At 39.7% G+C, this 12,280-nt stretch overlaps 1 protein-coding gene across 3 annotated transcripts in view; it reads right to left on the bottom strand.

Annotated features, from left to right (window-relative positions):
* The window catches only part of ARPC2 (actin related protein 2/3 complex subunit 2), a 42,140-nt gene that overhangs the window by 24,671 nt on the left and 5,189 nt on the right, over positions 1–12,280 (bottom strand). For all 3 annotated transcript variants that reach the window (XM_049712648.1, XM_012533236.3, XM_049712649.1), the window contains exons 3-5: positions 8,871–8,905; positions 7,107–7,219; positions 3,428–3,473 (exon numbers count right to left, since the gene is read on the bottom strand). In XM_049712648.1, coding sequence (XP_049568605.1) covers positions 3,428–3,473; positions 7,107–7,219; positions 8,871–8,905 — 194 coding nt within the window. The remainder of the gene's footprint in view (positions 1–3,427; positions 3,474–7,106; positions 7,220–8,870; positions 8,906–12,280) is intronic.

Below are 12,280 nucleotides of genomic sequence, written 5' to 3'. Positions count from 1 at the left end.
CTGGAGGGGAAAAAAAACACCCAACAATTACATTAAAAAAAACTTTACAGGTTCTAATGACATTTTATTTTGTCTCAATGTCTATACTTTTAACCCAGGTAGAAAGCTCTCCATTCCCATTTACTTCAAAGGGCAAATGAGATGAAATAAAAAAATCTTAATTCTTGCAGAATTACTGTAAATATATATATAGCTAATTAACAGATAATATGCAAAAATTTGAATCAATATCAAAGATGACTGATTACAAATAAGGAATGGGAGGAAGTCATAATCCTGGAAACTTCATTAGAAATTTAATGTTCCAGACACAGCTGTGAAGGGGGCTGAAGATGCTATCAAGCTATAATATGAGTTACATATTTTCCTCTGAGGTTTAACATGCCAAGTGCCAACACGGCCAGCAGTTGGGTTGCTTTTTGATAATAAAATATACCTGCTTACATGCTATCACAAACCCTGAGGATGGAGGTAGGGAAAAAAACCTAAAAAGGGGAAAAAAAGGGTACATATACCTCCCCAATAGATTTGTGTACCCTGTAAAATTTTCAAGGTGTTTTAAAATATTTGACTTCATTTGATCTCCATAAGAATTCTTTGGGGACTTCCCTGGTAGTGCAGTGGTTAAGAATCCGCCTGCCAATGCAGGGGACACGGGTTCGAGTCCTGGTCCGGGAAGATCTCACATGCCGCAGAGCAACTAAGCCTGTGCGCCACAACTGAGCCTGCGCGCTACAGCCCGCAAGCCAAAACTACTGAGCCTGTGTGTTGCAACTATTGAAGCCTGTGCGTCTAGAGCCCGTGCTCCACAAGAGAAGCCACTGCAATGAGAAGCTCTCACACTGCAACGAAGAGTAGCCCCCTCTCGCCACAACTAGAGAAAGCCCGCGTGCAGCAACGAAGACCCAACGCAGCCAAAAATAAATAAATAAAATTAAAAAAAAAAAAAAGAATTCTTCGAAATAGGTAGGCCAGAATATGGTTATTCTCATTTTAGAGGGAAAAAGAGGTTCAAAGAAGCAAAGTGCCAGGCCAAATGCAGCATGATATAAAGGTGGAGGCAACTGTTTCTTGAGCTGAACAAAAACTGGGTCCAAATCCTGGCGTTGACACTTCTGGCCTTGGACAAATTGCCTAACTTCTACAATTCCTGCATCTGTTCAAAAAAAAAGGGTGGTGAGTTGGGGGAGGCTGCTGGGAGAATTAAAAGAACACACAGTATTTAAAGTGCCTGGAACATAGCAGGTCATCAATAAACGGGGCAGAACAGAGACTGAAGTCCGAGTGTACTGACCACTACACTATTCTGCCTCCTTTATAGCGTGTCCAGCACAAATTCCAACAAGGCTGGGATGCTTTATTTTATAATCTAGCCAAATAATACCTGCCCAAAAACCTATAGATGATTCTGCAAGAGTATCTGTACATCACCGAGGATCATTTCATATTCTAGACAACTGATCGCAATAATTTTGCCAGAACTGTATAGATTTCACATTTCCAAGTATCTTAGACCTCTATACTTTGTTATTATTTAATTTTTTTCCAAAAGCATTCCTGGGGTCTGTGTTTTTTGTTGGATCTATCCTCACTGAGAGCACTGGCTGGCTATCTAAATCTCTGTTCTAGATCGTGCTTAGCACATTTTTGGCACTCCAATATTAAATAATACCAATCACCATTCCATTTTGGATACCTGAAAACCAGATAAATAGACCACAAGATTAGATTAAAAAAGAAAATATTTAAACTTGAGGTTTGCTATTTTTAAGAAGCCAAATAAAACAAACGAAATAAAACTATAACTGAAGCCAGACTTAAGTACGGCTTCTGACATGATGAACAGAACATACTGAAGAAAAGTAAAAATCTAGTATGCCCTGCTGAGTTTTCCAAACTTGCCTAGATAAATCCATAGAAAAAGAGGAAGAGACATGCTACCTTCACATCTTTTAATACTTTGCACTTGTCTGAACACAAGGTCTGCAATTTGGTAGCGTGTGCTTTAGCACAGAAAGCGGAAGAGAAGGCCCAGAGACAGAAACATAAGCTCTCTGAGTTATACTCTGCTTGTTCTGATAGATTTTAGGATCTGAGCGGTGACAAGCATGTCTGAGAGTTCCTTTATGCTTTTTCTGCTATAGTTCTTTTTTTTCCTTTCTTTCTGAAATTCCTTGATTCCTCTTAAAGCCTACAGTGTTATTTATCTTTTGGCTTTTATTTCTGAGATACGTTTGGACCATCAATTTGGGGATTAACACATTTCAGTATTCTTTAGGAGTGCAAAGCTCTCATCCATAAATACTCCTAGTAGCAAGTTACATTCCAAAGGCGCTTTTTCTTTATTAGATATTTTGTTTCCAAAGCAGCACGTAAGAGTCACAGGAAGGTATTCTAATGGGAATGGTGAGATGGTGTCATGTTGTTGTTTTGCGGTACGCGGGCCTCTCACTGTTGTGGCCTCTCCCGTTGCGGAGCACAGGCTCCGGACGCGCAGGCTCAGCGGCCATGGCTCACGGGCCTAGCCGCTCCGCGGCATGTGGGATCTTCCCGGACCGGGGCACGAACCCGTGCCGTGTCCCCTGCATCGGCAGGTGGACTCTCAACCACTGCGCCACCAGGGAAGCCCTGTTGTTGTTTTTAAAGTAACTTGTTAAAAGAGACAGACACACCTTCCTTTTTAGAAGGATTTGTTAGTCAAGGTACCACAGTCACAGGATTTGAGTAACAAATATTATGTTCAAACAGTCTTACAACTTGGTCCTGACTATGCGGCCCCGGCTAGACACCTCAGAATTTGAAACTACCACTTAATCATAGGGATAAAAATACTGTTTATTTTTTTCTACTTTAAACTTCCTTTAAAGCTGTGTAACATAGCTGTTCTAATCAAGGACGGCCATGGTGCTTTCCAATACCTCTGGCCACGAAGGAGGCAGAGATCACTGATCAGAACAGATGAAAGGGGCTGAAATTTTTGTTACTTGAAAATGTGAGAATAGTTGTGAATATTGCTTTTCCCTCTCCAAATGTACAGTGTACAGACAAACGTGTTACTAGGGGCTGGGAGGGAGACTCAATGTTTGCTTAGTCTTCTCAAAAGGCATTTTAATCATCACGGGCAAACAAAGGTGGCCCTCTGGCTGAAACATTAAGGGAGAGTCATTAGGCCTTAGCCAGTAAATGTTAAAAATGGCATACATCAATTCTCTGTGTGACTATAACAATAATGTGAACCATTACTGGACAATGCAAACCCCTTAAAAGCTATTTTTACGGAAAGAGTTGAAGTGGGAACTGAACTCATGCAAAAATATTTGTAAGATGAATTAACATTTAAATGAAATCCTTTGGCTAAAAAAGCACAGCACAAAAAAGGACAGGTCTCTTTCTATGTCATCCCACAGCTGCTCACATTACTACATACCTGATTCTGGATTTACCAAAAAACTCCCGTACACTCTCTTTAATAACTAGAAAACACAAAAACAAATAGGTTAATTCAAAGTCCATGATAATTTCATTATTTTCAAAGCACTGTGCTGGCTAAGCTTTTCCTAAGCCAGCGTTCTTCCTAAGTTTCAAATGGCGAATGAGAAACTGGATAGAGGGGGAAGCAGATTTATCTGAGTTACCAAGCAAATCACTCACAGAACTGCAATTAACTCCAAAAGGTTGGTCTAGGATCTGTGTTTCAATCAAGGTTCACCCTTTACTCTTTTCGGACTCAGTCACACCCGTTACATGACGAGATACAACCAGAACTGTCGGGAACTGATTCCAGTTAGCTTGCTTATCTTGTATGCTTTAAAATTATTTAGCTCACCATCATCTTTTTTTAAAAGACAAAAAGCAATGGATAACTGAAACTTAGCCAGTTATTTATGCTGGTGGGTCCACAGAAGCTTGTACTCTCTAAATGTCTTCTTCTCAAAACCAACAAACAGCTGGCTACTTCCCAGCTTTTTGGAGTAAATGATAAAACAAGAGCCCCTTTTACACCTTCTTATTTTTTCTCTGCCGGTATGACTGCTCTCCCTGGTAGAAACTGCTCCTAGGCTGACATGGTTTAAGAAACAAACTTTTTATTCGGGAAGGAACAGTTCTGACTTAAACGTTATATGGGACATATTAAGCGGAAGAAAGGCAGTTATTTGAAGAGAGAAAAAAAATAAATATTAAAGTCACTAGAATTTAATAACCTCTCAGTATTTAGTAGTCTTTATATGTTTAAGGGGCAAAACACTGACAGGGCTTATTACTATGTCTCCTTAAAACCTTACACTTAGGGAGGCAAGGTGTCATCACTATTTTATAGGAAGGTAGAACTGAGGCCAATATATTAACCCTCAGTAGTATAACAGGCTGTAGGGTTTTGTCTCTAGGCATCCAATTTCTAACTCTATGCCACCACAAACACACTAATGATTCTCTTGCATTTTCTGGGCTATCAAAAAAAGAGGTACTGAATCTAAGACAAGTTACCAAGTTAAAAATGAACAAGGGTACAAACTTGTTTTAATTGTAAGAGTGGCATGTGTGTTTTAAAGGATCCCACTAGCCAGCGAAAAGCACTGCGAACACAGGCAGCACTAGAGTGGAGGTCCATGTGAGCAGGGCCTCTGTCTCGTTCACTCCTGTGGTCTCATTGCCCATCTCTGACATCCGGGGACTCATAATAGATATGAGCAAATGTCGATGCTTTTCTTCTAATCTTATTTTCAATGTACTCTCTAGGTTATTTAAAACAAACACAACAAACAAACCAGGAGCAAACCATTTATTTCACGTCCCATTTAAAAAAATTATCACATGGTAGGTTCTTTCCCTCCATTCTTAAATATTCTTTAGTATTCCACATATCAATCATTATCCTATAGCTGGAAGAAATTCTCAACGTGCAAAACTTGGATAATAGGGTGGACCTCACCGCATGAATCAGTGACCACACTTTTTGTATAAAGGTAAAAGATAAGTAATGTCACATGTAGTTCCTATTTGGTGACCATACAGCCACTGTAAGGTATCTCTTTTACAGAAGAGGAACTAAAGGGAGAAGTTCAAGGTCATAGAGTCTGTTGACCTTCAGGTGTCCCATATACCACTTCTCCTTAACTGTCTGGGGGAAAAATAAAGTAACACACGTATCCCATTAACAATTTTAACTAGCTACAATTCTGTACTGTGTGTACTTGGAGGAAGGGAAAATCAGATGTGGGAGAAACCACAGCACCTAAGATTTAGTTTAATTCCAAGTTACCAAATTAATACTCTGAGATCTAAGAGGTTTTTAGAGCCAAAATTACACCACATTCAACTCCTTTGCGCCCTCCTCTTGGCAAAACCAGCCAGTGCTTCCCTGCTGACTTCACTTGCACTTTTAACCATGATTCACTTTTCAATTTGTGCCCCCTCCTTTAACAGGCCACCAGAAGTTCAGACCTTCCCACCCCAGCAGCTGAGGCTTTCTGCTTTGAAAAAGGGCCTGTGACAAAGTAACAAGCTTCCTGTGGTTATCCCAGGCTGGTCACTGTTTAACCAACCCAGGGAGCCATTTACTGTGCACTCTGCCCCAACACTGCCAATGTTACGTACTCCACCCACTTGAGTGGGTGGGGCTGTTTCTTTGACCCTTGTGGTACCTACGAGAATAGCAATGTGTTCTGGAGTTCTACCATAAGGAAAGCACAGACTGGAAAGGAGATTTAAGAAATCTAGCTTAACACTTTCTCTCCCTCCCAAGGATTGTTCTTATTGCACCTATATCTTTAAAGAGAGAGGACTATCTAGGGAGAATGATCACACAATTTTTTAGTTGTTTGTTCAAATGTTCAACAGTTCTTTCCAGGTAGTTGTCTTCTACTTCATCTAATGCCCAGCCAGCTTAATGCCATTTGTTTCCCCTTGCTCTTCACCTGGTAAAGAGTCAGCCAGTATCACTTATATAATTAATAATCTTTCAAATGCTTTAAAAGACTAGGTCTTTCTCCTGAAGCTCTTCCTTTTCGGGTAAAATAACCCTGAATACAAATTCTCTAAACCATCCTTCTTCCCTTGAATTTATGAGGCAAATCAGAAAAGGTTTTAGCTCTACCCTTGAACTTACAGGGCAAACCAATCACATATGAAGAAGGAAGGGAAGTGACGGTGTATGGCTCTTGGTATTCTTCATGGTTAACATCAATTTTAATTTTTATTGTTAAGATTTTGATTATACTCTTTTGCAAACAGCCTTTTTCATTACATAAATTTTAAAGAAGTCAAAAGCTACTACTCTCAATCAGAAAGAAAATATATCTGATTTCATTCACCAGACTGTATCTTCATTCACCAGATTAAGGAGAACCTACTTTGTTAAAACTAAAAGATATTTGAAAACTGATTCAGGAACTGAGTCATACTTCCTGCTTTGAGACCCAACCACAACGTGCACACACTGGTGTAATAGCATTTTCTTTCTTCCATAAATGGCTCTCCCCAGAGCAAACATAGTTCAACAGGAACCAAACCCATTGAAAGAAGCCAGTGAATAAAGCATGGCCATCAGTTTCAAAACGCATGGACACCCTTTCTTATTTCCCCTAAGGTAGTCATAAAGAAGAGCAGAAACTTAAAGAGGCCAGCTCTAAAGAGCATTAAATTTAAAAATTGAAAGGGCAGATTTGTGCCTAAATTTCCAAAATAAGAAATTAAGATTGTAAACTTGAAACAGGTCAGAGGTTATATACCTACTTCACAATGTAACAGAAATAGAACAGAACCCATCTCAGTCTTGTGATAGTTATTTTTGTATTGGTCAAGGAAAAGTATTCTTTGCTCCATTTTTTGAGAACTAAAGCTGTTTTTGATTTCATTGGTTAGAGAACATCTTTATTTCTTCAGAGTAAAAAGCAGGCAAGCAAAGAACCAAAACTCTTTCTGGGAAACACCCTTCTTTACGACTATGGGAAACAGAGTCAAGAGCCCCTGGTTAGGTGAGCAAGCCAACCAGAGTGGCCCGTGCCAGTAGGGATGACTCAGTGCCGTGGATCTTCTAGGAGTGGCAAGCTACCAAGAAAAGGTGAGAAGGAAAAAAGAGTCCCAAGGAAAAGTGATGTGGAACTTACCTCATCAGCACCATGTGCCTGAAGTTCCTTGTAGAATTTCAAAGAAATACTGACCATTACTTTTGTTTTGTCTCCATTAGGATTTGAAATATGATAGAGGACTCCATCAAAATCTGCAAGGAAAAGCAAATAAGGTTGCTTAAGTTGGGAATAGGGAATAATATCTCAAAGTACCTGCCTACATGTTGCAGGCCACAAGGAAGTCTCCCTTACAAGTAGGCATATAAGTAAAACTGCATTTATTTTAAATCCATGTGGAAAGTCAGCAGAAACACTGAGATAGAATTAGAGAGTACCTATCTCTTTGCTCTTTTCTAAAATTACAAAGCTATTTTTACTTTAATCACAGCTTGGTGCTGAAAGAATTTGAAAAAAAATCTTTATTGTGATGTATATTAAACATGTATAAAATATAATTTATAACAAACCCCTATTCTCATCATGGCTTCAACAATTATCAACATATGGCCAATCTTGTTTCACTCAGACACACCCCTTCCCAATGATTTATTCTGAAGCAAATTGCACACGTCACTTCATCCATAAATATTTCAGAATACACCTCTAAAAGGTAAAGAAGACAGTTGAAAAGAAAAGAAAATAACCCCAATTCCACTGTCATGCCTAAATTTAAAAAAAAATTTATTAATATCAAATATCCAGTCAAGCACTGAAATATTGTCTCAAGAATTTAAAAAAAATATTGTTGTCTTACTTCTGTAAAACGTTCAAAGAAGAGAATGAATAATATTAAGCCATTCTTGATTAGGCCTGATAGCTTAGCTGACTTTTTTTTTTTTTTTTTGTCTTTTAGCCTATTACCTTTTTTAAAATTTGGACCAAGCTGTTAGTCTCCAAAAACTGAGTGACAGTGGCGATGTTAGTGAGGTTTTTTCAATATAGAATCCCTGTGCACAGATAATCATCATAGTACCAAGCTGAAGGAATCAAATGGAGCCACATTTAAATAAGTCTAATTTGAATTTCAGAATGTGCTGTGTTGGGACGTTGTGGCCACCTTTGCCACGCATGTTCTGTTGCTTCTGTCAATAAAGAAGACTTCAGCTTCAAAAAAAAAATTTTTTTTGTCTTATTTGAATTAGGATCCAAACAAGCCCACACACTGCATTTGGTTATCCCTTAAGTTTCTGTACTCCACAGGCCTCCCCTCTCTTGTAGTTCCTGAAACCAGGTGCTGAGTGTAATTACTTTAGGGAGATCTGGCATTGCTAGTTAGTATGAGGGGAAGGGGATGGTGCCTGGCCTCCAAGTCACAGCACTTCAGAGCTGCAAAAAGTGTTCCAAGATCATCTAGCCAAGTACCCTCATTTCTACAGAGCATAACTATCCAACTCCTCAAAGTTCACACAGCAAGTGAGTAGTATCAATACCTAATTCTTTCTAGGAAAAGAAAGCAGCAACATCTCTCTCTGACTTGTGGAACAGGTCTCTAGCACTTTTGTGATTCCCCACTCCTCTAGTGCTAGGCAAACTAAGATGATGGTTAAAGATAATAACAAAATATTTCCAAATTTAAAAAACCTTAGTTTGTACCACAAAATTAAACCCAAACTTCTAAGATATCAGCAGGCAACTTTATATAGCTCACTAAATCCATGGAATAATCATCTAAAATAAAGACCCCCCCCTCCACACACAAAGACAATCAAGATAGTAGCCCTAAAAAGCTTATTTTAGGAAGAATTTTATTTTCTATTTTTTATATTGTGCCTTCTTCTTAGTAGGTGAGATAAAGGCACTTACCTGCAAATGTTACTTCTACAGCTTCTGGTTTGTTTCTGCAAAACAAAACAAGTCCTTTAGTTAAGATAACTATATTGCTGGGACTTCCCTGGTGGTCCAGTGGTTAAGACGCCACACTTCCAATGCAGGGGGCACGAGTTCGATCCCTGGTCAGGGAACTAACATTCTGCGTGCCGCATGGTACAGCCAAAAAACAATATAACTATATTGCTGTTTGCCTTCAGGGGGACTTGCAAAAGGCTCCTGAGCTTTATTTAAGATCGGACCATCCTGTAAAAATCTTATACTTACCATTGATCCAGGTACACAATTCATTTTCTTATGCATCTAAACCTCTGTAGTTATTTAGGGTGGAGGACTGAAAAAAGGAAGCAGGACAGATAAAGCTTTTGTTTTGCAGCTGGAATCTCTGCTGTGGTTGTGCTCACCTTCAATTCTCAACTCCTTAAGACCATGATAGACGTTTGTATATGTGACCCACAAAATGCCCTCTTTTGGTCAATCCCTCCCCCACGGGACATACTCAGTGGAGGTAGCACACTCAGCAGGAAAACTGCTAAACAGAGCATAGAATGGTTTAAATTTACTTCAAGTGAAAGGATGATTTCAGGCTATAAACGATACAGTTCTATTCCATTTCGAAGACAATCTGTCTTCCTACACATCTTTCCCTCTCCCTTACATGAGCGAAGTACTCACCACTCTCCTTCGTGAAGCCCTCTTTGGTTCCACCCTAGTTTTTTTGGTTTTGTTTTTAAATTCCAGTGTGTACGTCCATAAAGTGTAGCACAAAATAACACTGCGAAATCACTGAGAACAGTTAAGACACCTGTTTTCCAACTTCAGCCTTTTCTCCAGGACCATGTTTTCAGACAAATTAACACTACACACCTTCTTTTTCTTGCCTATTCATCTATGAAATGGGAGAACACAAATGATCCTACCTACCTCTCACAACTGCTAAAGATAAAACAAGAGAACAGACACAGAAGAACTTATCCTGGAAGGCAAAGACAGTCTAACACCTTCTGGGCGATTCCCAGATGAGCCTGGAACATGGACTTCTATTTGATAAATGCTGCTGCGTTATTACCTAGAAAGCATGACATATATCCTAGCTATAAACAATAACAGTCAATTAACCTCCAGTGAAAAGCTACTTTACATGCTTTCCTCACTTCTCCTCAAAGCCCAATGGTAGGAATCGAATGAAGACTCTACAGTTTTATCAGCTAACACCTTAAAACTCAAATGATTCCACTTTGTTTTATGGGCCAGCAGACAAGATATACACATTTTCATATTTATTCTTGCCTAGCTTGCTCAAGACCTCACGATCAAGTGCGTATCTCTTTTACTATCTCCGCTCCCTTACCTGTAAAAGGAACAAAGACTGAGTTACCCTCCAGAGTTGCTGGGAAATAATGGAATAGATAACGTGGTTTATGACTGTTAAAAAGCTGCAGCAGAGCTAAACAATGCCTTTCAAGGAAACTGGCCTCTCCTAAGCATATGTTAGCCCTGTTGTAAAATCAGCCTATACAAATAACATACAAAGTTCCACTCTGCTTCTTCAAAGCCATCCATCCATATGTGACTTAGATAAAGTATTTTGGGTGTCTGAGAATCGAAGCATCAAGTGGGTTTATGGACAAGCAGTGAGTTCGGAATATGATGAAAAGAACTGTATAAAAATTTAAGTTGTTTCTGATCTTTCATTTGAAATTGTAGCCTGGAGACTAAGGCAATGACTGGCCAACCACCATTTTTCTCTTCTAGAAAACAGGAGCCAAGGAAGAAGTAGACACGTTAATCTACGGCCCGCTTGAGTGAAATATTAAGAGGCTGCACAACGGGAGGAAGCACTGAAGCACATTTTTCAGAGGAAGGCTGGCTGTGCCAAAGAGGCAGGGTGGAGGCTTATAAAAGGCCACATTGTATCACTTAGTAGGCGGCTGGTTTTGTTTTTTTGTTTGTTTGTTTTTAACCTTTGGGCTTTAATTCAGCCAAGGAAGGACTGAGTTCCTCACTTTCTCACTTCATCAACAGACCGAGAAAAATCAAGTATAGATAAAAAACCTTAGAGTTCCAACATTTTGACTCAGAAATCCTGCATTTCTCTAAGCCGTAAAGTTCCCTGAGCACAGCTCCCCACTGGGAGAAGTCTCTAAGATCTATACTACGTGGTTTGCTGCTTGACTTGGGAATATTTGTCAAATCACTGCCATTAATATTTTAGCTTACTATTTATGGCTGCATAAAGGTTGGAGAGGAGAGAGGCAGGCTGCTGAGGAGAGCACTGGGCCAAAGGAGTCCTCCTGAGGCATCAGCTGGGAGTCAGAGGTCTGAGAACTCTGTGCCCCAACATGGAGACTGCACAGAGCGGGAAATACACCAGGACAGGGCCATGACTCAATTCCAAGACCAGGTGTTTCTTATTTACTTTTGTGGTTTAAAATCATGGAGCTAGAAGGGAATAAGATTGGTCTGGGAGAAAGTGTACCATTTAATAGGCCAAAAGGGTAAATCGTTATTTTCTGTTCCACTGTCTGCTAAAGTTTCAGATGCTGCGGGTGAGTTTAATCACAGAAAAAGCATGTCTTTCAGAGTTGACTCTTCACCTCAAGTTCTGTCCCTTACTGGCTATGTAACCACAGGCAATGTTACTCAAACGTCTGCGAGCCTAAAATTCCTTTTCTAGAAAACGGAGATTAAAAGCATCTACCACACAAGGTTGTTGTGAAGACTAACCGAGATGCTATGTGGATAGCAAAGTTTCCCAATCAGGGTCTTGTGACTAAGTTATAGATATGCTGAGATAATGATCCCCACAGCCCTTAGGGCAGCCCAGAGGCAGGATCTCTAGGCTAGACCATTTACCCAGATGTGCCACAGGTATGGTCATGTTCTGTGTGTGACATACCAGGAATCACCGGGGAAGGGTGCCTGTACAATGCTTAATATATACGTCTACCCCCTCTCCAACTCCCAAGAGCCCCAGTTTTGTCAACTGTATTATTGGAACTGCTGTCACCCAGGCACACTCTGAAATGGAACAAAACCACGTTAAAGCTTATAGTAAAGTGCCTGGTTCATAGAAGGTGATCAATGAATTAGTTTTTCTTCTAGGTAGAATCAGAGATCAGACTTTGGAGTCATGGTTGAGAGAGGTTTTGGGAGTGTGGTTAACTCCCAGTATCAGGAATTGGTCAGCACAACAAGGAGAAACAGAACCATATTACTGTCAGACTGTTGTAATGTCTGGAATCCTAGAATAAAGCCCCCTGGATAAGCCCTCAGGGTTACTGACTGGACAGTACAAGACACTAAAACATATTCAATTCATTCAGATGGGTTTCAAGAGCCATTCTTAAAATCCTTTAGAAAAAAATTTCCTTTTATCCTTTTTC

Source organism: Orcinus orca, chromosome 7 (genome assembly GCF_937001465.1).
Source record: "Orcinus orca chromosome 7, mOrcOrc1.1, whole genome shotgun sequence".
Taxonomy (NCBI): Eukaryota; Metazoa; Chordata; class Mammalia; order Artiodactyla; family Delphinidae; genus Orcinus; species Orcinus orca.
This window is presented reverse-complemented; position numbering and strand designations above follow the sequence as displayed.